At 41.4% G+C, this 25,412-nt stretch overlaps 1 protein-coding gene and 1 long non-coding RNA gene across 6 annotated transcripts; one reads left to right on the top strand and one right to left on the bottom strand.

Annotated features, from left to right (window-relative positions):
• Positions 1–363: 363 nt before the first annotated feature.
• Positions 364–19,235, bottom strand: CNDP1 (carnosine dipeptidase 1). 5 transcript variants are annotated; one of them, XM_066992730.1, is made up of 13 exons: positions 19,103–19,235; positions 18,636–18,758; positions 14,145–14,263; positions 13,410–13,553; positions 12,209–12,371; positions 11,040–11,128; positions 8,966–9,166; positions 7,486–7,570; positions 6,777–6,937; positions 5,178–5,342; positions 4,869–5,010; positions 4,315–4,462; positions 364–3,202 (listed from the first exon to the last, which is right to left on the bottom strand). In XM_066992730.1, exons 3-13 carry the CDS (start codon positions 14,220–14,222, stop codon positions 3,097–3,099), a joined length of 1,482 nt encoding a protein of 493 aa, XP_066848831.1. In that variant the 5' UTR covers positions 14,223–14,263; positions 18,636–18,758; positions 19,103–19,235; the 3' UTR covers positions 364–3,096. The 5 variants fall into 5 exon arrangements, with proteins under 5 accessions (XP_066848831.1, XP_066848830.1, XP_013036560.3 ...); XM_066992729.1 differs by lacking the exons at positions 18,636–18,758; positions 19,103–19,235 and adding exons at positions 14,584–14,674; positions 14,858–15,024; XM_013181106.3 differs by lacking the exons at positions 18,636–18,758; positions 19,103–19,235 and adding an exon at positions 17,658–18,608.
• On the top strand, positions 6,874–19,244 carry LOC125184726 (uncharacterized). Its single transcript, XR_007169095.2, has 3 exons — positions 6,874–6,967; positions 15,217–15,333; positions 19,126–19,244. It is a non-coding gene; the product is annotated as an uncharacterized lncRNA (long non-coding RNA).
• The last annotated feature ends 6,168 nt before the right edge of the window (positions 19,245–25,412 follow it).

Here is a 25,412-nt window from a genome sequence, read left to right on the forward strand (position 1 = left end):
AACATGTCTTACCTGTGCAGTCTAGAGGAGGGAAGAACCGGGACAACATACCAGGGAGATAGACCTTGACCCTCCGTGTACAGGTACCGGGTGCCATTAGAGGTGCTCTCGGGTGCCCCTCTGCTGGCCACATTCACACAGGCTTGAGCTGTGCCTGTCGTCCTTCGAGCATACCTCTGCAGGACATCCCCAGTGGCATTAGGCGTCCAAGTCTTGGCTGTTGCTGTTGGACATGCCCATGAAGTTGTTTTCTTCCTGTCTGGGTAGGTTTAATCAGCAAAATGTCCTCTTGATACGGTTATTCAGAATATGATATATGAAACAAATGTGGTTATTCAGAACACGAAAGAAACAGTACTTAGGTTTCACTGTGAAGAAGTAACCTGAAGTAAACACAGATTAATACTAGAGCTTAAAAATGTTCTAAAAAATAATCTAGAATAAAATTCACCTCTTTCTGGTGTCCCTTTTCTGTGACTTCATGTACACTGCACTAATAAAGATACTAGCTTTTGTAGTTTTGCACATAGACAGGCCAAAGCCAACAGCCCTCATTCAACCCTTAGTAAGAAAAACCTGAATCGATATGATAGAAGTGGCAGATAATGGTACAGACCTTAGAGAAATGCACACCATTTTTTTTCCTAAAAGACTGATGAGATGCTGCACAACAGTAAAAAAGAAAAGCCAGAATGACAGGTGGAGGCATTCTTGATTTGAGAGGGAAAAGAATAGTTCTGGAAACCCCTGTGGGAGGGAATGGCTCTCACGATGCTTTCTTTTCTGGCCTGAAGAACCTGAAATCAATATTTTGTGTTATTTCTCCTTTTTGGGACTGAAAGATGTTCTGCATAATTCATTGGTCCCAGTGAAACATACGGTTTTATCTTGATGGTAAGTGGCTATTTCAGATCTGAACCTTATTTTAGTGTGCTGCTCTGATAGTGTTTGTGCACATAAAGTGATGCCATCTTTGTTGATTGCGCTTTATTTGTTGTTCCAAATAAATAGCAACAGAAGAAACTACATATGACACAATCCCACCCTAAATTGTTTTAGGATTGCTGTGTTTTTCAAAGCACTTACATTCCTGGAAACACAGCCTCCATACCTCTGGCATGAGGAAATCTACCAGCTCTGCTATCTCAGCGAGCTTTCTTCTCTTCTTCCAGAATTGTCGTGTTTAGGAGTAATTATTTCTTTCAGTGATGTTGAAGTCACTTTTGAAAGCCACCCAAACGCTGAGACTCTACAAAACAGGAGATTGCAAATAATGTTTTATCAACTGTACATCTTCGAGCACTTTGGTAAAATTCAGTCCTTTATTGGTCCATAGCTTTTAAGCACGGACCAGCGTGCCCCATGTGCAGGGCAGAGCTCCTTACGTACTGTCTTGTTCCCTAATGGTTCGAACAGGCAAAAGGAGCTGAGAGATTGCCAAGGGCCTGTCCTGCAACTTGATGATGTGCAAACTGGAGTCTTCTGATTTTAGGGGCTCAGTCCTTGTCTTCTCTTGGAGGCCTCTAGGCATGGGCACCAGAAGTTGCACTTCAATTATGTGGTCTATGGAGCCAACGCAAGCAAGAGATCCTGCGCTGGGCGCTCCTCTTTCCCTCGAAGGCCTTCAGCAGCTTGTGAGCTCAGTTCTCATCAGCTGACAGGGTTCCTCACAGCCCTGGGGAAGTCTGAACGTGGTGTTTTTTGAGAACACAATGTGAAACCTAACCGTCCAGCTCCCAGGAATTTCAGGGGAGTGACTGAAAAACAAGCTTGTTTTTTGGTTGTGTTTCAAATCCAGCTGAGGCTTTTCACCTGATAACTTTCCACATCAGCAGATTTTACAGGTTATCTGTGGCTTGATACCCTGCTCTGAAGGCTCCACATCCACACTTTATGCCCTTAAATACCTTTATTCTTGCTTATTTTTCAAGAGAAGGAGCAGGAGAGGAAGGAAAAATACCAGCCAAGTTCCTTTACTTAATTAATGTCCTTTGTGGTAACAGTAGGGATAACACTACTGAGCTTTTGTTTAAATCTGGTTCAGTCATTTTTGTTGTGTGTGAATTAAATGCATATCATAATGAAAATCACGTTTTGAAATTGAAATAAATATTGATGTGAATTGTTTAATATTTGCTAGATGTTTTCCCTAATCAGCAAACAGAACTTTGGAGCTATTATTGTAATTTCAAGATACATCGTGTGCATTTGATTTAATTATCAACAAAAACTGATGCTTTAAAAGGTAACTAATAGTTGCTAATTTGCTGGTAAAACACCCTTCTGATGGCAGATTTTGGCCAAAACATGTTTACAAGTTTTTTGTTTTGTTTTGTTTTGTTTTTTTGGATAAAAAGAAAGCGACATTAAGGAACACGTATTATATAGTAATTCCTAATAGTATGCTCACAACACAATAAGAGGAAATTAAATGTATGAAAAAAAAAGCAGAATCCAGACTGGGAATATTTATTCACTACTGCAGTTCTACTGACATCAATGATTGTTCCCAGAAGTAAATGTTCATAGGCAAGTCTTTGCATCAAATGAAGCAAGCTCACCGTATTGCATTTCCTATGTACACCTTCTGTGAAGGACAGGGAAGAGTTGAACATAATAGCGTATCTTTATTCATAAAGTTCTCTAGTGAAATTTTGTATACAGTTAGGAGAAACAAGTGGTGTGAATTGCTTGTATTCAGAAACTGGAATATGAGCTAGGTGGCATAAACATGGGCATACTACAAAATAGAAATAAAGTAATTTTAATGAAGTAAATGTCAAAATTCCCTTTGCCCTAAATTTTAAGAGTAAAATATAACACATTCTACTCCACAAGAATGAATTATCAATAGCTCTGTTTTATAGCATCAGGGGTAAGTCCAATTAACTGGCTGAATAACAAATGTATGTCATTTAGCAGTACGCCAAATAATAGCACAGCATTTATTTTTTCCACAAATTCAGTCACATAAAATATGTGATTTACATGTTTTTCCAGACTAGGAAATTAGAAAGCCTAAAACTGAAAAAAAAAATAAAAAAATAAAAATTAAAAAAAAAAAAAGTGCTTTGCTAATTTTGTTACGATGGTCTATCAGTTGTTAGTCTCTGGGCTGGAAGTTTCACGTAACTGCCCACGTAGCTTTGATATCTCCAGGAAAAAGGCTGCAAACACTTTGGTTCCTTCAATGTAGTTGTGTCTGTGAAGCAGGAAAGAAAGAGAATGACGTCCTGTCAGGCCAGTCTGCTGTTCAGTTAGTAGCCTAGTCCAAGGTTTGAGTATATTCAGGCGAGTTTGTGAGACTGGCCACCAAAAAGAACTGACAAAAGATCTCAAAAAAAAACCACACCAATTTATTAGTAATGAGTTTAGCATGTGGAATCACTCGTCAGCTCCTTATTACTGTCCTTCATCATGACTTACTCTAGTTCAGGAGAAGGGTAAGAGGAAAAAGACCTCTCCAAAAATGAGAAGAAAAAGTGTTGTATTCTAACTCCCCATTCATACCTGTGACGATGGCAAATTTCTCAGAGTCAAGAGCATAATTATCACAGCCAAAAGAAATGGACAGAGAGGTGACTTCATTTTACTCTCTGATGTGAAAAGTACAGATGTGGTTTGCTCTCACACATTTACATTGCAAAGAACAGAAGGATGAAACAGCTTCCTGAAAAAAGGACAAAGTGCTCTGAAATTCTGGATACCCTGGAACTGGCAATCCTTTGCAGGATTCCTTTGCAGGATTCTCAGAGAAAACTGTTTCAGTGTAAAGTATGCTGATTACTATCGTCTGTAACTGAAAGTGTAGGGGCTAAACCAAGGGGGAAAAAAAATCGTCTGAGAATTAATTTTAGGAAGAGCTTGGCAAAACCCAACTCAGAAACTGCAAGGGCAGCACTCTAATTTTGATATAGTTACACTAGTTTGGCTCGCTGTAATATAAATACACTTAACCGTCAGCCTGAGTACATCTGACTGCAACACTTCAAAATGGATGCTGTGGGGAAAAGTGCCCTTCTACATCATCATCTTTCAGACCAGAGGCAAATTTCACTGGCATGGCAATGAAAACTGCCACTGTGATGTACTTAAAGATGGAGTAGACATTTCATGAAAAGTACATATAGCAGTTTGTGCTACATTTGGAATTCTGCTTTCTGCATGGCAACACAACAGGTTTGCTGGAGACAGTAGTTTGGGACTGTCCACTGGAGAACAAAGGTTCCCATCCATCAGTGGTTATGTGTGAGTACCAGAAGACTTCAGTTCTCCACCCTTCCCTTATAGCACAAATGAATGAGTAAAAGAAACCTGCTTATTTTCTCATTTTGGGAGTGCTCCCCAGCATCGGCCGCTCCAATCGGAAACATTATCACCCTTTTCTGCGTTATGGTCTGAAACAGTCTGGCAATAGGAATTGTTGAACCATCCCGAATAAAATCTGGATCTTCTCCAAAAACTGAAATACATGCAAAGAATTAATTAGTTCATAAGTGAAACAAAAGATGCTTTCTTCTGTTACCAAATATCCGCAATCTGCTCAATCATGAAGAGCTTCTGAGTAGAAACTGTAGCTAAATGATGTCATGGATCAGTTGCACTCTACAAACCTCTGGCTTTGTAACTGTACATGAAAGAACTAAACAAGTTTTTTTGTTTGTTTGTTTGTTTTTTTTGGCTACTCCTATTAAATACACCCCAGCTCAGCAAGATGTGGAGGCTGAGTTGTTCTGTCAAAATCAATGACATACATAAGGGTACGTGACCATAACACTGAATTGGGAAATCCCTTTTTTCTTAATGGATGAGCACAGTTTCCCTGCAGACTTGCAGACACATCAAAAACTAAAAAAGAAGAAACATACCTGTTTTTATTGCCCTTCTTGCTGCTTTATATAGTGGATCATTAATGTCAGCAACCCAGGGTTTCGCACCCAGTGGCATAGACACTTTGAGTTTGTTTGGACTGTTCCTCTTGGAAAACACATTCTTCAAGTGCTCCTCCACCTACAAGGCAAACACCTTTCAGTTAGATGCTTTCATCTTCTTGAAATTGCTCTTACGAACATCTAAATGCTAGAAACACTCAGTTTACTACTGGGGTTGTAAAGTTGTGAGGTGCTAAGGGGGACTGTAGTTCACACAGTAGAAAGAACCTGGCTTTGGCTTCTTACCTGTTGTTTCACAACTGAAAGGTCCATGTAGGGGACTTGGCGAATTGAAAATTTCCCTATGACTTTTGCTGGAATGACTGTTTTAATTCCCGGTTCGTGAAAAGCTCCTTCAATCCCATGAATAGAGAGTGAAGGATAACGCCACAGGTGCAGAAGTATCTCTTCCTTCAAAAAAAAAAAAAAAAGACAAAAAATAGAAGAGGGGAAGAAGGTGACACTGGAACCATTCACAACTGATAGAGTCAAAGTGAACACACAAGCGTTTTCCATCCATGTTGTACTTGGAGACCTCTGTATTTTAAAGATACTCGATTTGTAATTCAAACTAATCCTGTCTTTTCATTTAAAAAAATACTATTCCTTTCAGTCAACATTAGCTTCTCTGTAGAAACGTTTAGATTGAGAACAGCTTTTCATGCACAACAAGAAATGTGAAGCACTATTAAAAATATCGTAGCAGTGATTTTTTAGTGCCAAGTAAGATCAGAGCAACTGATTGACCATCTACGGATCTCAGGGTTTCTACAAGGAGAAGCCTGTGACCAGTTTAGGCAGACCCCATTCAGTTGATACAAGGTGAGAAATCCTTCTAATGAGCAGTTAAAGAGTATGAGAAGTAAGATGATAATATTCAAGCTGATGCTTTTTTTATGTTTCTGGAGAAGGTAAGAAGGAAAAAAAATAAAAATGAAAATTCTTATTCTAAAGAAGGAGAGACAGTAAGAGGACACTTTTTTTTTTTTTTTTAAAGTAGCTTTGTAAGCTGGTCTGTGCGCAGAACCCCAGAGCGCTACTCCTTTCTTTGTACTCCATTTTTATGGCATTGGAGCATTACGTACACATAAAATTTGCATCACTTCACTCAAATATAGGTAAAGCATCAAAACTCATTTACTGTTGCATTATACTTGCACATTACAGATTATTACAATCTAGCTTAGGCCAATTCAGAAGCTTCTTCATGGAAATAAAAGCATTCACATTAGAACTAATACCAGTATAATTATGTTAGTAATAAAAAATGAATCACTCCTCCCTTTCTCCAAGCTGCGAGCCTTTTGCAAAGAGATTTTTCTAAGCCAGCCCTCACCTGCTGATTTTTATTTAGGAAATAATTTTTAAATTCTGGCAAAGAAAAGCTTATAGCTTTGGGTGTTTTTTTGGCATGCTCAACAGACACCAAGATCAATAAACAAAATTAACGAATGAAAACCACCCAAAACACACCAGCCTAAAGCTGCCTCCCATTTTTCAGAGCTGAATATAGTTTCTTTCCTACTCTGTAACCTGTATGCAGGGTTTTAAATGCTTACTTTCTTTGGTTGGTTAGTTGGGGTATGGAGGGAGAGGGTCTGCATTACGAGAGACGGGGGAGCCAAACTCTTTGATTTGCTCATTTATTATTCATATTTTGGATCAACTTGCCCAGATGTGGTAGCTTACATTTTCAGCAGATTAATTTAATTTACCTTTTAATGCTCTATGCTCCTTTATTTTGCCATTGACTGAAATTATATTTCAGTTTGGCTTTGCCCATAAATGCTATGAATGGGTGATTTAAATTCTTTCTGCTGTCCTTTTATACAGATCTTATTTTACCTTGGTACTGTAGAGGAATTTTTTCACTCCACTATTATTTTTATGTTCCTCTAGATCATATTCAATGGATTCATACAATTTCCTCTCCTCCTCTGTCAGGGCAGCGACACTGTCGTAGATTCCAGGGATCTGAATATGACCTGTGGGATCCACAAGGCTGTCTATGAAAGAAGACAAAGATATCATTAAAAGTAGGACCTATTTTTTCTGCTTGGCAATCACACTTTTTCCCTTCTACCTAACTCTTTTGAGTTAACCAAATGAGTAACCCTAACAACTAACTCCTAACAACTCTAGGCAGCCATCAGGTTGCCACACGGAATTGATTGCCACATTGAATTGATGTATTTTCATGTTTAGTAAGAAAAGCACTGAGCTACTGTTTGCCGTGGGTCAGCCCAGCTGCCGGGATACAAATCTGCATTAAAAAGTTAGGTTTTACTACCTGTGTATGTAAAGTAATCCTTAAACATCCTTGATGAGCATCTGAGTATTAGACTGAAAACAGCTCAACAAGCACATCTGGTCTTACCAGGGACATTCCCTTCCTCAGCTGCTGTCACCATAGCTGTGCTGAGGTTTGGAAACCTGGGAATCACGCTTCAGTTAGACTTGACTTACTCGGGTCAATTAAGTATGGCACTGATCTTCATTAGGTTGATTGCTAGTCATTCCCCAGCTACTCCTGAGCAATGATGCACGTTATTACCCAGCAGAGCTACCAGGTCCGTCAGCGGCTCGTGAATGATGCCTCCAAAAGTTCCAGAGTGAAGGTCCTTGTCACCACCCTCAACCTGTGCCAAAAACATGGCTTAGATGTAAATAGTCCCTACCTCATTCTTCCGCAGGTATTTGTTTTCCACAGGGACTGGTAGCTTTGCTTTTTTAAACGAGGCCACAAATAAATGGAAAGCTATTATGAGTTTCTATTCATGAAATAGGAAACATCATGTCAGGAACAATCTGCTCCTGCTAAAGAGAAGATAGGACTTTGTTTTAACCACTGGAGAGAGAAATTCAGCTATCTATACTATTTACTGGCATTTGAAAGCAAGGATCCCTCTCCATTTCCTCTTTTGCTTCAGTAAGATTAAATACATCATATGTGAAACACTTGCATATTACTGTTTCTAACATTGCAGAATAAATGCAAAAATCTTTATAACAAAGGCAAGAAAGAACCTTACTTGTTTTACATTAAGAAAATATATGTCCAACCTTAATTCCAGATTGCAACAAATAAGAATTTAGAAGCATCTCAAATCACACAGCTTTAGAACAGAGAAAGGCATTTGCTTTATTAAATGGGTTGTTTTTCCAGACACATTTGCATACTCAGGTTTATCTTAAACTATATTTGTGCAACAAACTTGTTTATTCTTCTCTAAACCTCATTAAAGGCAACTGTCTGGTAGTGGGCAGAGATCATTTCTGATGTTTTAATATCATAATTTGTCTTAATCTAGACTTAGACAAATAGAATCGAGGCTGCTGAGGTTGCTTTGGTTAAAAGCAAATTTCGTTCATTTTCAGACATAAAGGTTAATGTAGATTTTTCCTTTAGGTCCCTAGTTCTTTAATCTTCTCTCTGAATTTCTTTTATGCTTTAAGTTTCCAGATGACAAATTTCTCTTCATTTCGCAATAGCTCACGTTGGCTGCTAAATATACTGCAGTGCACTGTTACTTGCTTCTGCCAATGGCTGGGAAAATTTTGCACAGCTTTTAAACACAGGGATCCAACTAAATTGAGTGCCTCTAGGCAGAGATGTTGCACTAAGCAGTATCTGCTGCAGAAGGGCAAGAACAGCAGAAGAAATAGTGTTGGAGTGCGGCGGGGAGAGGTGCAGGGACAATGATGCAGGAGAATGGAGTTGATGTGAGGAAGGGGTGATGAGGGAGAGGGACAGGAGAGTAATCGGGTAGGAAAGAGAGCAAGAGGAGAGAGTGGAGATTTCTCCTGAGTGGAGAAATGATGATTGAAGAGAAATTAATGAAACCAAATTAAGGCTAACGACTGAAATGAGGAGGGAAATCTGCACAATCAAGGAAGAGTACAAAAGACCTGCATTTGTAAATATTCAGCTTCCTCTCAGCCTTTCTCTGCGTGTAGAGACAGATGTGATCACAGGAGCATCACTGCTCACTGGTCAGAGGCCTTGCCAGCTGACGTGAACCTGTGTCTCTTACCTCCACAAAGAAGCAGGCGTTGCCCCGTGTCCCATATGTGAGGGCAGGCTTCTTCTTGCTGAGCCAGAGGTTGTCCGAAATCACAATGTAATCAACATTTGAGAAAAAGCACTGTTTCTCTTCTTTGAGTAGCTTCTCTAGCCCCAAAGACCCTGCTTCTTCCATACCTTCAATAATAAATTTGAAGTTTACTGGTATAGCCTGAATGAACAGCAGAGAAGTCTGGGTAAGGAACAAGCACTTTCAAAATTAAAAAGGAATATTTAAAAAAAAAAAAAACAGACTGACTTGCAGTATGCAATATATTAGGAAAAGAGAGACATAGGATATACATCTTGTTTCAATAGAAGGGGTATTGACAGATACACACATACAGTTTCCCATCAAAGTTTGTTTTTCTCTACTTTTTTTTTTTTTTTAAAGGAGAATGTAAAAGCAAACACCTTTTAACTTCTGTTTCCAGAAAACTTTCTAGTCTGTCATGGGATTTCTCTTTGGTACTATTAAATACTTTAATTGCTTTGGAAAATCTGTGTAAAGGCAATGGCATTTTCACAGAATATTCCCAGCCTCTTGTCTTCCCGCTACTAGTGCCCATGTGAGAAGCACTGGCAAAGGTCCACTGCTGTTGTTTGTTGTAGGTAACACACGTTACCTATCGCCAAGGGTAGTCACCTGCTGGTAAAAATGCTGATGGTGATTATCTGATAGTTGTCTTTCTGGCACTCATGAATCTGTAGGCCTGCTAGCTCATAAGGATGCATTTCCAAGAGTAACAAAGAGAACTTTTATTGTGGAATAGTGAGAGTTGGAAATGCTGACATGTCCCACAGGAGAAATAAATTTGAACTTAGCTTCCCATTCCAATTCATTTTCTCATTGCAGGCTTTAGGAAGCTTTCTGTTTTAATTCAATTCTCAGATTAAACCCAGGAACAAACGTTTAGAGTTAAATGAACTTGTGCTATGGATGGGTTCACTGATGGTTCTTCAAATGGCCCCAGAAAATTTAGAAAAACAGTTTGTGTATATTGCCTGATGGCCCGTGCTGTTCTCTAAGGGAAGATCCCCAAATGACAAATATTTCTTTTTGTTTACTTGTTAAAAATGACAAAATAGCTATTAGTGATTTGAAAAAATGGAAAGCTGCAGAAAGACAGACATCTGTCTGTGTTTGTATATTAGGGGCACCAAGGTAAATTCAATACTACTGATGCAAGAAGACCATTAGTTTTCCAGAGTCTGCACAAAGTCTTTAAAAGCCAAGACTTGCAACTCAAACTGTGCCATGTCATAGCAGAGGCAGAAAACTGTTTTTCATCAGTCTAACAAAATGTACTGTGTAAAATCACCCTAAAGGGTGTTCACTGACCAAGTAACAAACTTAGAGTATATGTTGGTTTAATTTTGCACTGGGGATAAAACTACCACAAAAGTATTAACCATTCAGATTTAATGATAACTACGTTGGCCATTGTAGGGTTTAGGCAAGAGTTTGATTCTTAGACCTATGGCAGTCTCTAAGCACATATATTTGTACTTGGTTAACGGACCCACTCAAAGCATTTTCATTGATAGATCTATTGTTGAAAGAACATCCCGTTAGGAATAAGCATTTTAGGTGCTTTCTTCATGCATACACAAACTGAAGGTAACTTACAGGTAGCCAAGGCCAAAGATCAACAGAATTAAACAGTGCAGATGAGATTTCATTACCATTCCCTGATATATGTTATTTTACCATTTTAAAAACTACCAAGAAAATAGGGTATCAAAGCTGTATAACGTATGTAATATAAATTAAATGCTTCCCCTAGTTTGTTTTCCTTTGCAGGGCAATGACAGCAAAACCATTTCTACATTGCATAAAGGCTACTCAATATAAAAATACTTGACTATATATTTGTACTGGAGTGGAACCAGTGCCCTGGATATAGCATTAGAAATAAGCTGATATTTCAAAATACACATAGTCTGTTGGGGCAGAGAGGTATTATCTATGTCAAAAGAAAGTAAATGCATTCCTCCAGAGAGGTACTATAATAATAACTAAATAATTCCTCACTGATACCTACTAATTTCAAGGCTCTAAATGTTTCCACTGCGTTTATCCAAGCTAAGACCGGTCCTTTATTATCTGTTGCTCCACGGCCATAGAGATTTCCTTATTAAAAAAAAAAAAACAAAAAAAGATGAAAGATTTCAAGCAATCTTTGAAACTCTTCTAGTCACTTCAAAGCACTCAGAAAATTCCTGTTGCCTCAGAAGCTGTAAAAGAGGTGTGTCAAGAGAGGTGTCAACAGAATCAGAATTTCATTGACTTGTTACAACGAAGGCGGTGGTGGTTTCCCAGTGGACTATACTTTTTTTGGTTTTTTATATACATCATACAGTGGTTTCTGCTACTTGCCAATTTCTGGGTTCCACTTTTGTTCTTAAGAGCTGTTTCATAGAGTCATTAAGGTTGGAAGAGACCTTCAAGACCATCTGGTCCAACCATCACCCTACTACCAATGTCACCCACTAAAACATGCCCCTGAGCGCCAGGTCCTACAGGTATAGGTACAGAACATTTTTTTTTTTAGCACTCAACCATACAGCTATATACAGGAACAGACTTTGGTTTCATGTACAGCAATATATACCTATGGCAATTCCCACTGGAGGCAGAAGAGTTACCCCAATAAAGGTGTTTGGAACCAGTCCCAGCAGATGGGAAAGGGTGACTTAATGGTTATAGTGTGGGGAACCAGGATCTCTGGGCTCTTGGCCTTACTCATCCTTTAACCTGCCATCCAGCATTTGTCTTCAGTGAAAGGAGCTTTCCGTGCTCTGCTGATTGCAGGGGAAAGATTGCTACATGAAGAAGGGCCTGACCTTCTTCCACCCAAATGCTCCTAAGCTCCAGTGTGGTGGGTGGAGGTGCTAAAGGATTATGAAGCAAGAACAAAAAGGGTGAGGAAGGACAGTGGTTGATCCAACAACAACCTTAAAGCAGAAATGGACTCTCTAATGAACACTCTGTAAAGTGACATTAACCTCACATGGCTTTTCCACACCAAATATTAAGCAGTCTCACCAGTCACAGCATGACATCAAGATGTAAAGCTGCAGGATTTAGCCCACAGATTTCCATGGGAGAAGTGCTCATGCTGTAGTTAAGTGTACAAGGAAATTCCTCCTACTGGAGATCCCCGAGTCACATATCCAAATAATGACACAAAAACTATGACCAGGTACACACCATCAATTTCAGTCAATGTGTAAGGGTCAGTTTTCCATCCATCTTCCTTTCTGGCAGGCTGCACATCCACATGGCCATAGAAACAGACAGTGGGGTTTTGTGGATCCTTGCCAAGCTCCCCGAGAATAACAGGCGGCAGTGGGAGGTGCTGGCCATCAGGAAGCTATAAAGTAATATTAAAAAAGCAATAAAGGAAAAAACCAAACCTTTGAAAACTTGCAAATGTTGTAAGAAGAACTGGAATTCTCAATTTTGAAAATGTTTCTGCCTACTCAGTTGGCTCTAATTTGATCAGGTCCTTAAATCTGATTTTGAATCCAAATCTAACCTACCCAGAGGAATTAAGATTTTCTCCACAAATGCTTAGGTTGTGCCAGGGCTTTATGGAGTTCTTCTAATGTTGCGCTGTCATAAATGCACTCTTTAATAAACTTTTACTTCCCAGCAGTAGAGAAGACAATGTCAACTGTGTGCTATAGTGACAAAAGCATATGCTGTGGCATTAAAACAGTCAAAAGCCACACAGAAACTCATGTGGGGTTGATTTTGCAACAGACAGATGGCAGGAGGCCTGCAACTTCAAATAACAAAACAAAATAAAGTTTTCCTGGCAGGATGCGGGAACAGCCATTAAGGAATGTTTTTTAGGTTGAGGTTCCAAACTAATCCTATAATTCGTAGGTATGCAGAACAGATCTCCACGTTGGCCGAAAGAGGCTGGGTGTCTCACAGAAGCAAGAAATAGGAAGTAAAAAATGTGTATACTCCTTTGTATTCACAATAATATCGGTCTGTATCGGTCTGTTGCAATACCAAAGTATAGCAGCTTCTTGCCCAGCAATCAAAGGAAAAAGTCCGTTTTGTGAAACAATATTTTGGCCCTAGACAGAGATGTATCTCTGGTGTCTGCTCCAACAGCAGGTCATCCATTCCTTGCTGTTAGAGACACAGGCTGTTGCTATATAACTTGTCAACCATAATTGCACTCGTGGTCTCCTAAGTCTGCTGGTAATCAGTGTGAGGAGGGGCTGAATTCAGCAGGTATCATGTGGCTGTGGGACTATGGATAAATTGTCATCTAGCTACCAAAAATACCAGTAAGTCATAAGAGATATATGCATATACATAGCATTGACAGTGGTAGGCAGAACATGACATACGTGCAGGTATGACATTTTAAATACAAGAAAAGGACAGGCACCTGATGTGATCCCAGGTTTACTGAATTGACAGTGGCTCCCAAAGCTGCAAGTTTGCCTGCTGCCAACGCCATCATTCGTATGACTTCTTTCCTCAGGGCTGGTTGCACGGAATCGCTTTCCACAGCCACCCATTCCTTGAGATCCTGTGCAGGAGAACAAGTACAGCTAAGTAAGACAATTGGTCTAAAACCCAGGAATCTGTGGTTGGCCTGTGGATATGTAAAGCTTCTTAGTGGAAGACGGTTTCCCTTCCATCCTGTCACAGCAACATCATGGAAGCTGTATTTTTCCACCTGATAAAGGTTTGCCAAGAGCCAGGATCCCCTTTCTTGTGCCTACAGCGTACACATCAGCTCATCAGAGCCCCCAGCACATCATCAGAGCCCAATGCTGTCACTTCTCTGCAGAGCTCCCTTGCAGACAGAAGCAGGAGCTGCAAGATCTGGCTTGCTTCTCCCATTCGGGTGCATTTTGGCTCGGTGGAGCCTTTCTGTGCCCACACCTGGAGGGTCCCCACAGCCAACTGGTCTATGGAAGTCCATGCAAATCCCACTTCCAACTAAAGTATCCCCAGTACTGACTGTCCCCTTGCAACCTTGCTTAGTGGCACACCTGATGCCAGATCCCAAACCCTGCTGTTACCTTAGTGGCAAATACTCATCTGGCATGGGGAGCACAGGCCTCCGGGACGTTACAGCTGCCCTCCAGACATTTCCCTGCAATAAAGTTCTTACCTTAATGAAATCACTTTGATGCAGATCAATATACTGGAAGATCTCAGTCTCCAATGCTGAGGAGGATGGGGAGGACATTCCTGCCTTAAAGAGCAGCTCGAGGGTGAGGTGGACAGTATCTGAAAGTTAAAGATAAAATTCAACATTAGAGACATCCTGCAATTTGCACTTCTGTTCATTGCTGAAAACCATAGACAACTGCAAAACACTGAGCCTTATTTAAATCTCATTTAATTCCTTCAGGCCATGAGAAAGGATGCCTGAGACATTTTAACACATAAAGTCTGGAATCAATTCATAACTAATTTTCTGAAAGAAAAAAAAAAAGTGGGGAAAAATGACCTAAGAGTAAATAGCTTTACAATTTCTGCTTTATAGGGAAATAAAGGGAAGTATTTTCTAAAGAAATTTTTGCTGCATCATTTCTCAATGCACAAACCTCGCACTGCGCATTCTGCAAAGACAGCTGCAGGGGAAGACTTGCAAACACCAACACGCACCATCTGCCCAGGGGACTCATCTTTCTTCCTCTTCATTTCCAGAAAGAGAGAGAAAAATGGATTCACTGACACACGTTGTGTGTTTCACATGAATAAGGGATAGCAATCCCAGTGCAGGAGAGTAGCTCCAGCAAATAGCTTCTGCAGTTGAATAAGAACAGCAGCAATACCGAAACACTTGATAAGTGCAGAAGTCATTTAGTGCTTACAAACCTCTCTGTGCCTTGTTTTTCACAAGATGAGTGAAGATTTAAAAGCCATAGTATTTTGGTGCTTTTCTTCCTTTCTGCAGTTTTCCTTTCTTGTTTCCCTGAAGTGCCTGCTGTAGTTCCTGAATCAGTGTTAGCCAAGTAATACGTAGAGGGTGGGGCTAAGTTCAGAATAGCTGCTGTATAGGGCTGTGCAATGGGATGGATCCCAAGGTCAAGACCCAACACGCTGACTTTAAAAATATTCTGTGCTGGGGATGAAACGTGCAGTTGCAGGTCCATACCTAACTCCTTAATTCTGATGCATCGTTAAGATGATAGTCTATAGCAATAATAATATTTTCAATTATGTTTCTCTGACAGAGAAGGAAGATGGAAAACCCGTGTTATGAACAAGAGGGGGGAGAGGAAGTAAGAAGAGTAGGGGAGCGGAAAGAAGAACTGGGTTTATTCCACCTGGGAAGCAAGCACTCCAGCTTGGTAAGGCACTCCAGCACCCAGTGACATGGTGTGCTTCCAGCAATGGACACGGACACTTTTATTGCAATGGTACTTGAAATGTGCAAGGATTAAAAAAAATTTAAAAAAAAATAAAAAATCTAGGGTAAGCAGGCTCTTTTAACCCAGTCAGGTAGTTCATTTCCTATACTCAGTTACTCCAAAGAGTCTGGAGGTTTGATCTTTAAAATCAAACTAGAGCCAGCAAATCTCTAAGCAAAAAACCACTTTTGTGGTTCTACTGTTGACCTAAAAGTCTGCAAGACCTGTTTTTAAACAGTAAGGTGTTTGTCCTCTTGTCAAAGCACATTTACCTGTAAAAACTGCAGATCAGTTTTGCTATAGAGACAAACGAGACAAAACAGCTTTGTGAACACTCCCTGAAACACTGCCTCCATCATAAACTCTGGGAACTTGGTGAAGGACAGGTCTAGAAGTTGAAGAGCGATTATGGAGATCCTGGCTGCATGAAGTTTAGGCCGCATTTCCCAACTTTTCCTTGCAAGCAAGGTTACATCTACCCTGCCTGTGACACAGCTCGCTCTGTGAAGTAAAGCTCTGAGAAGCCCCAATGCACTGGATCTAATCACCAGAGTCCAGTTCCTGACGCCTGCTGACACTGGAAGGACTGGTGTTGCAAGAGACCAAAAGCCAGTTTCACAGTAGAGCAAAGCTGCAAAGCACAGATACGGAGATGATTTGTTGATTGAGACAAGACGAATCCAAACCTAGGGGATTTTAAGGGTGGAGATATTAAGCACTGAAACATTACATGACACCAAGCTGAGTGGTGCAGTTGATACAACAGAAGGAAGGGATGTCATCCAGAGGGACCTGGACAAGCTGAGAAGTGGGCCCATGTGAACCTGATGAGCTTCAACAAGTCCAAGAGCAAGGTGCTGCACCTGGGCCGGGGCAGTCCCGGACATGAGCGCAGACTGGGAGAAGAACTCACTGAGAGCAGCCCTGCAGAGAAGGACTTGGGGGTTCTGGTGGACAAAAAGCTCAACATGAGCCAGCAGTGCGTGCTTACAGCCCAGGAGGCCAACTGCGTCCTGGGCTGCATCAACAGAGGGGTGGCCAGCAGGGCGAGGGAGGGGATTGTCCCCCTCTGCTCTGCCCTTGTGAGGCCCCACCTGAAGTGCTGCGTCCAGGTCTGGGGCCCCCAGTACAAGGATGGTTTTAAACTAAAAGAGGAGAGATTTAGATTGGAGGTTAGGAAGAAATTCTTCACTGTGATGGTGGTGAGGCCCTGGCACAGGCTGCCCAGAGAAGCTGTGGATGCCCCATCCCTGGAGGTGCTCAAGGCCAGGCTGGACGGGGCTTTGGGCAGCCTGGTCTGGTGGGAGGTGTCCCTGCCCATGGCAGGGGGTTGGAACAGGATGGTCTTTAAGGTCCATTCCAACCCAAACCATTCTGTGATTCTGTGATTATTTAAGTGTTAAGATGTTCTGGGGGGGGGAGTGATAATCAAAGTACCACCTTGTTTTAACCAGCAGCAGGTCTGAGGAGAGCAAAGGTTGTCTTTATGCTGATCTTTATTGCAGACATCATAGCTTCCCCCTCAGAGCTCCTTAGGGAGCTGGTCCCCACATGGGGAGAAGAGGATGGGTCACAGCCTGTCTTCACAGCAGAGGTGCTCCAGCCCTCTGATCATCTTTGTGGCCCTCCTCTGGACTCACTCCAACAAGTCCATGTCCTCCTTATATTGGGGGCCCCAGAGCTGAACACATTAATGGTTGTTGAAGTATCCAAGTTTATATAATGAGTAAGTTTTGGTTTCTCCATCATACGTGATTTTCCCTCTCTCTTCAAATATTCAATTTTTCTGAATTCCATGCATTTTCTTTCTAAAAATAATGAGTACATAGTTTGCAGCTTAGAGTGACTTGATGAAATGCAGTTCTTTTAATATTACATGAAGGTCAGAATCACAAAAAGTTGCTTTTACGTGGGGACAAGTGCTATGGTGATGGTATCCTCCTCTGCTTATGTTACATGCAAATGACCTGGAAAGATGCAGACAAGAGACATATGTCTTCAAGTCATGTTTCATTAGCTTTTAAGCGCTTAAGAAAAAGAAAGAAGGAAAATTAAACACTGTGTGAGGGAAAAAAAAAAAAGAAAAAAAAGAAAACATTCAAGCAAGCAAAACATCCTAGGAATAAATGAAATAATTATTTGAGATTTTCCAGAGACAGACTTCAATAAAAGTTTATAGAACATCACAAAAAATGTTGCTTTCATAACAGAGACAAGCATGAACAGTGGCAAAGTTCAGAAAATGATTGCAAGGAGATACTTACACAGTCCTCTGAAGTAGCAGGGCACACCAAACGCTAAGAAGTCAAACAAGAAATCAGGTAACAGCTATGTTGTGCTGCAGTTCATGGAGGAAGGGAAGCAGCACGTCAATGCATTGCTCATGCACAAACAACGCTGATGGAAAGCATTTGGACAGTATAGGGAAAAGTTTGTGTAAGAAAGGGAGTCTGATAAAGGAGTAGAAAGATTTCAGGCAAGGCTAAAATAGCTCAGAGTTGCAAGGAGGGGAAAAACAATGTGAAAGGGTGATAAAGCCTGCAAAAGAAAAAACATCAAACAAAGACTTCAGTGTTCAATTTTGAGTGTATTTGATTTGTTCTCATTCTAAATTGCAGTTGCTGCCTTATGGAAAAAAGTAATATGACTATTTTTAGAAATAATGTCTGACAGTCACACAGTTTCTCTTCCTTCATTCCTTTGCAATAAGAACATTTTGTGTCTCACTTCCTTCCATCTCACTAAGTACTGTTAAAAGAAAACTTAGCGTCCTTAGGGAATGATTTAATAAGAAATTTAGGTTGATTTTTTTAACCATGATGAATCTGTGATATATCAGCTAAGCTTACAAAGATTCAAGAAGCAGCTCCTGAATGTGTTTTACTGCCCTCCTCCCCCTTCCTGGCACATATATGTCTCAGGTTGCAGTCCTCCCTGAGACGCTGAGATACAGCATTTGACTGGGGCGTGGGGAGTGACTGCCAATGAAAGCTGAACATTTTGCAACCAACTCATGGGAAAATAAAGTCAGAAATCACCTAGTTTGCCAAAAATATAAAGAACAATTGACATGAAAGGAAATAAAAATGCGTATGGTGGTAGGAGCTAACTGATCGAACCGGTGGTAGTGGGCTCCCTCAGAAGAAACCTTCCCTCTACGGAAATGGCATTGGGGAAGACAACTGAGATACCCGGGTTTTTATTTAACTTCCTTTAACAACACTCACCGATAAGTGGCCTACCTTTGTCAGAAGCAGGCAATCAAGGCTCCGTTTCCTCTCCAGCTAAGGGGGTGAGGCCCTGAGAGGTGGCAAATTGAGGCGGCAGCTCTCGAGCCAAGCCCTGACCACGAGCAGTCGCTGGAGCTGTAACGACCAGAGGAGCTGCACAGGTCTGGACACAAGCACAAAGCCTGACCACAGTTGGAGATGGTTACAGAAACAGCATCGTGCCCAGCAAGCTGTGTGACAGCAAGGACTGGGTTTGGTGGAGAGCGCAGGTAAAACCTGGCACTGCTGGCAGATGAGGGTACAAGCCCCAGCAGCCAGCTCTGGAGGAGCGTTGCAATAGGAGCTGCCTCCAGGGCGTTTCAGAGAACGGCAATGACAGACACCGCATTCCTTGACCAAGTTGACCCCTCAGAGAGAAAAACAAGACCACAGCGCTGCTTTGCTGCATTGTGGATGATATTAAAGAAGAAAATCCTCACCTCTTTGTGCCCTTGTTTTGCAGCTGCTGCTATGGCTGGTGATGAGACTCTGAGCTGGAAAGGTCTCCTCTGCCACCTGCAGAACAGGGGTATTTTATCTCCGTTCGCCGATGTGTTCTGCAGTTCTGAAGGGCTACTTTTGAGTTAAAGATTAACTCTTGGCTTAGACGCTTAAATCTGCTTCTCTATCATACAATAATCCAAGCAGGATATCCAAATCACTACCACACCAACTCAGCAGAACTTTTCCCATTCCCTTTCCTCTTCCTTTCCTCTCTGGCCATTCTCTGGAAGTGCCAGATCCTAGCAGTAACCTCAGCATCAGAAAACACTCAGGCGATGCTGATAAGTATTGCTGCTTTACAGAGGTGTTTTAGAGGAGATGGATTTTGTTTGTTGCTTTTATTTGGAAAATGGAAAGGAAAAGTGTAGATTTCTCTAAAGGGGAAAAGTTTCTCCCAGGCAGCAATATTTCACTCTTTGCCCACTGAAGAGAAATAACTCACTGTTTTTCTAATAAATTTTTCTGAGCTTGTCTGCTCATTGGTCTGCAGTCAGATAAACACTGGTTTAAGAAGATCCTTGCTCTTTTCATAGAAAAAAGTTTCATAGAAAAGAATAACAGGAGGTACAGATGAGTGCTGAACTACACATGCTAGCATGTAAGCTGAGCTACTAGTCTGGTTCTTAACGCCCCTAAAACACAGCAAGTACCAAAAGGAAAACCACAATACACATAAAGAATATTTACTATATTCTGACTTGCTGGGTGTTGTACCTACTTAGATGGGGATATTTTCATCTTTTCGATGCCATATCTTCCATACAAGAGGGCCTCTGAACTTATAGCAAATTTCTCGTTTTAGGTGCTGTCCTTATGCTTCTTCATCCATTTTGGAAGTGCTGCTGTCCCCATGGTCAGATTCAGTACTAACATTTTGTATTAACAACCATCAATCTTGCAAGCAAGGTCCTATCCCAGAGCATTACAAAGACCTTTTCATTTAAGTATTTTTTCATTTGTTTAAGTATATAAAGCTCATTTGCAAATGAATTCCAAAGTTGGGGGGAAATTAAATGTTTATTTGCATTTAAAATATTTCTATTTTTACATAAATCCTGCCTTCCTTTACTTTACAACTGTTTCTCACTGGAGTTACTCCTGACTTACAATACTAGGTGTAAGATTACAAATAGGTCAACTAAATTTGTAGTCATTTAACTGCCTATTTATCACTTTATACTACTGAAAAACAATATGATTGCTGGGAGGAAGAGTGATTATTACTTTGTAACTTATTATTTCTTTGCTAATTGCTCCTTATTTTATACCTTATAACTCAGAACAAGGTTTAGAGTCCACAGTGTAAGAGAGTTATTGTTTGATGGTCGTTATCCCATTTATGGAGTATCATAAACATTGACAACATCGTTGAGAAGCCTTTCTACATACGGGCGGTTTTATCTCCTTCATAAAAACACTGTGATGGTAGCTTATTAACTGCAAGAAAGGCTAACCTATGAGGACAGGTAAAGAACTCTACTCGAATAGTTTGGCTAAATGTTGACACAGATACCTTCTCCTTGGAATACAGTAAGTGTTTAAGCAGGAAGAAATTAGTTACAGGAAATTAAGAGAAGAACTAAAACAGCAGGATAAAGAAAAGGAGCACTGATGTTTTTGTTTCTCTTGCCCTTTGAAAAGGTAAGCTATCCAGGGCAGAGATGGTCTCCTGCTTTGAGTTTCTCTTACTACATTAGGACAGCAGCCTCACTCGTTAACCAAGTATTGATGCAAATAAGAGTAACTTCATTTCAGTGGCTCTTCAGCAAAACTAGTGTGCCTTAATTGTTACCTTAATTAAAAGTATCTTAACTAATAACAGTAGTAAGTTTGAGCGAGCAAATACATACGAAATATGCTGTGGGGAGGAATACTTCATTGGCAGAGAAATTATATGATGGTTTTCAGCACTGCCTGTCACTCTCTAAGCAATTACCTCCAGCTCCAGCCGGCTATTTTTCATTTCTTGAAGGTGTATTTCAGGAGAAGTGGGAAGATATTGTAATGTCATAATCAGTGGTACCTGGTTATTATTGCAGCCTACTGTCATTTCTCAATATACCGCCTCCATAAAACTGAAATTATCCTTGTCTCCTAGTAGTGTAAATGTGGAACGGAGAGGCCCCTCCACACAACTCCCCAAAATATCTCTCCCTTTCTAGGATTTCTGTGTCTGTTCCCTGTGTAGCAGCAGCAAGCCCTTCCACCTCCTCACTCCTACCCACTTCATGCTGCAGCTTGAGGAGAATTTCCCAGCCATCATCTTTGGAGATGATCCTGACCGATGCCAAAATCTGAGACCACAATTTAAGCAGTGCTTCCCACTGCAAAAAGCTGTCAGACAGGGGAATGGGATTGCACTGGTAGGGAGGTGATGAATCCTGAGACACTGAATAAACAGTTGTTACTGGAGCATTGATAATCCTACCTGGGTATGGCTCTGGAAGGAGGTTAATTTAGGAAAAACCTTCATACCCAGGCAGCAGGTCACATAGCACTTCGTGAAGGTTACAGACTGTACTCCGTGTGAAGCAATGGTGCTTAGCACCTTCCAGGAACAGGGCCACCAAGGTTCAGGACACTCTGAAACACCATGTTCTCACCACACAGCAGCCAGTTCAGCAAGCACTTTGTACACAGATTTCGGAGTATGCGGAGTTTAAATGACAGCCTGGGGAAGAACAAACAAGTCCCTGGTCAAGCATCTTTTCCACTTCAGTGCATTGAATGCTGGGATAGGAGACTCTATTTTTTCCAAGAGCAAAACTGTAAATTTCTTTAACAGTTATGCAAAAGTATTTTCAGATATTAATCACACTGAAGTGATGGCAAGAGGTTATTCCAGTCTTGATATCCTTCAGACAGCTTTGCTAAGCCAAACCACAGCAGCATTCCCCTGAGGGTGATTAACGCCCTCCATGCAGGTGAGGCTCTTACCCAGTAGATAACTCAGTCATACCCAGACAGGAGCTATGCACTGGCTAGAGTCAGAGGCTGGCTTTACGAGTTTGTGGCATTAGTCTGATGCTAACCATGCAGAACATGTGTTTAGGCAGCTCTTCGCACCACCATCTTCCAGAAAGAAACTGTCTGTGGGGCCCTGGGAGTCAGCAGAGGCAGGAGACGAGTAGCTGAGGTGGTGGTGTGCACCGTGCCCCTCTTCCCCCATGCCTTCAAGGCTGGAGTGCTGAGGCATTAACCCGCCGTGGCACTTTGCTAATGTCCGTGTCCTGGCTGGGTGTCCCAGAAGCAGCAGCCTTTGAAGAAAGCCTGTGAGTGTTTTTCCATTGCAGCCATCCCATCTTTGAAGGCAACTTGTGAGAGTGCCAAAGCAAGCAGAGAGGTTCTTTTGTTAACAAATAAGATTCACTCTAAAATAGCTTAAAAATACAAGAACTGTTCATACGCGTATGAATGTACACATGTATATGCATATGTGCATGCAAACACAGCTTGCATCTCATGGCAGCAGATGTTACTGTTGGAAGGTCTGTGTGGCTGTAACCTCCCTGAGGAGAAGCATGAGATATTTCACAGCACCTCTCTTCTATCAAAGTGCCCCTGTTTATATTAAGGGTAAGATAAATGCTGCTAGAGCCCAGAGCAGACGTGCATGTTAAGTTGAGCCTCTGCACCAGTGATGTGTTATGCAAATCATGCCATCGACGGCCCATTTTTGTGAAAGATGTGATATCATCTCAACAAAAGCAAAGAGACAGATAATTACAAGACTGGTGCCTTTGGTTAGAAAACTAATTCATATCTAGACACCTTATTAAATGCCTGCACGTAGGCTCTGAGCCTTCTAACAAGTGAAGTGGATCCATGACAAGCAGATTAGGATCTTTGGATGAGGTGCTATAATCTTAATTACAACTTCTGTGGAAAATGGGCCCCTACTTGTCCCACTAGGATTTATAGTCTGGACTTAAAATATTTTCCCCACAGATAAGTATTTTTTGCTCTGTTACAGTCTCTCCAAGCCGAGGAGAGGCTTCTTATATGTTCAAATAGCCTTCCAATAAAAGTGCAGCATGTGCCTTGACATGGCTTAAAAGGCAGTGATGGCTTTGCATTTTATGCACTAGAGGAATCTGAACATTTAGAGGTGATGGTTTCATAGCTCTTAGCTTCCAAGTGAATCAGTTCTGAAAATCAGTTTTGGATATAAACCATTAATCCAGCCATTAATCCTGCACTCCGAGTGCCTAAGTCCTTAAAAGTTTTGGAATTTTGGTTGAAATAATTTAAATAATTCATGAATATGCATAAAGTTTGTATCCATTCACTGCACTTCAGAGGGAAGGAAATCACAAGTTGGTTACACATTGCCTGAATGACAAGACTCTTGCAGTTAAGATGAGTAACACAACCCTGGCTTTGGTTTTCATCTTTCTGAAGAGGGTTTTCTGCTCAGGGCCCCGAATACAAGGTTATAGTTACCTACCTTTGGGAGAAGGTGCTGGCCTGCAGGCGGTCTCTTTCTGCCATGCTGAGCTGAATTTGAGGCATCAGACAGCCCTCAGCTCGCTCCCTTAGCTTGCAGAGCTGCCTGACTGCTTGGATCCCCACCTGGCGCATCCCCACCTGCTGCAGGGCTCCAGCCTCTCCTGCAAGGCTCTCACCCAACTGATTAGCATCCAGGCCCCTTCTGGGCTCCAGCCCTTCCTGCCACCGCCATCAGCAGCTTGCTCTGAAACCTAAAATTTGGGGAACAGAAAGCAGTCATGTGGCCAAGCACAAGGATGTGCGAGAGACAGAAGGACAAATACTGAAACACATCAAAGGAAAAAAGGAAAACTTTTCTGCCACAGAGACGATGCTATGCAGCCAAAAGGGCCAAACATATCCTGGGCTGCTGCTAGCTGGTCAAGGGAAGGGATTGTCCTGCTCTGTTCTGGTGCAGCCTCATCTTGAACACTGCGCACATTTTCTGGCGCTACAGTGTAAAAAGGACATAAATTTATTAGAGAGCATCCAAAGGAGGGCCATGAAGATGGTGAAGAGTCTAGAGGGCAAGACCCATGAGGAGCAGCTGAGGTCCCTTGGTTTGTTCGGCCCAGAGCAGATGGGGCTGAGGGGAGGCCTCATGGCGGCCTGCAGCTCCCTCACGAGGGGAGCGGAGGGGCAGGCGCTGAGCTCTGCTCTCTGGGGACAGCGACAGGACCCGAGGCATGGAGCTGGGACAGGGGAGGCTCAGGCTGCGCATTATGCCTTTATCAGAACAAAACCTAACATTGTGTTTAGCAGTTTTTTGTAGGTCAAAATCCTGGATTCCAGAATAGCACAAAAACTTACTCCTCTTGTGCTCTTAACTTTTCCATGGCACCTCCCCCCTTTCATGCTATAGAGATTAGGATTGCTTTTTTTTTTTTTTCCCTTCATGTTGATAGCTATTGGAAACTGGCTAGGCAAGTAGATTTCTGCAACATAACCTACCTGAGAAGCACAAACAAATTTTACATGTAATTTAGGGCAGGTAAATAGGGACTGAAGATAATGGCATGATGAGATGCACCCAGATTTCCCAGGACATTTAGAGAAGCCCAGATATATTTATAATGCCAGCCTTTAATCTCCCCATTGGCAAACAAGTCAGCTTTCATTTATCTGATCATTCACTGTTGGGGCAAAGGAAAACTGACTATTAAAAGTATTGTCAGAGGCAGAACAGGTCTCCATTGCCAAAGCAGTAATTACGTGAAGAACTCATCTGTAGGAATCTGTCACTGGAACATGATGGACATAAGAAGATGAAGTCCAAACTGTCCATTTTGTATCTTATGTGGGTGATTTCAGCCGAACACAGAGGTGCCACGGCTATCTAAGGTATTTCAACAGTGTGCAGCATTCCCACCACATGTAAACACACCTGTTATCTATCTAAACTTGCTCCTCCTTAACTAGGAAGAGAGAATATACTCTGTGGAGATATTAAAAAGATAACTCATTTAGCTGAGGCTTTATGGGGATTCTGCAAGAGAGAAGCAAGTTTTTTCTCATAAATAGGCAAATTTCAAAGAGCCACATCTATAGCAAAATAAATAAATAAATAAATGTGTCAGCCTGAAGTAGCGCGGCTGATTCCTTTTGAATTATCTCAGCATGGTGTCATTTTATCCAGAGATTTCATTCATCGCTGTGACTGGTAATTGGGCCCTAAACTGGATAACAGATTTAGTGGGATCAAGCTCTCAAATTCAGAGCACCATGAAAACTCAGTTTTTCATCTTTAAACTGAAAGAC

Source organism: Anser cygnoides, chromosome 2, assembly GCF_040182565.1.
Source record: "Anser cygnoides isolate HZ-2024a breed goose chromosome 2, Taihu_goose_T2T_genome, whole genome shotgun sequence".
Classification (NCBI taxonomy): Eukaryota; Metazoa; Chordata; class Aves; order Anseriformes; family Anatidae; genus Anser; species Anser cygnoides.

Coding starts and splice junctions, on each gene's coding strand:
- CNDP1 (XM_048079223.2), bottom strand. CDS start 14,680: ATGAAGAGGAAGAAAGATGAGTCCCCTGGGCAGATGGTGCGTGTTGGT. Junction 11,129..12,208: donor CACATTGACTGAAATTGATG/GTGTGTACCTGG, acceptor TTTTTTAATAAG/GAAATCTCTATGGCCGTGGA. Junction 7,571..8,965: donor ACGCCTGCTTCTTTGTGGAG/GTAAGAGACACA, acceptor TTTTTGGCACAG/GTTGAGGGTGGTGACAAGGA.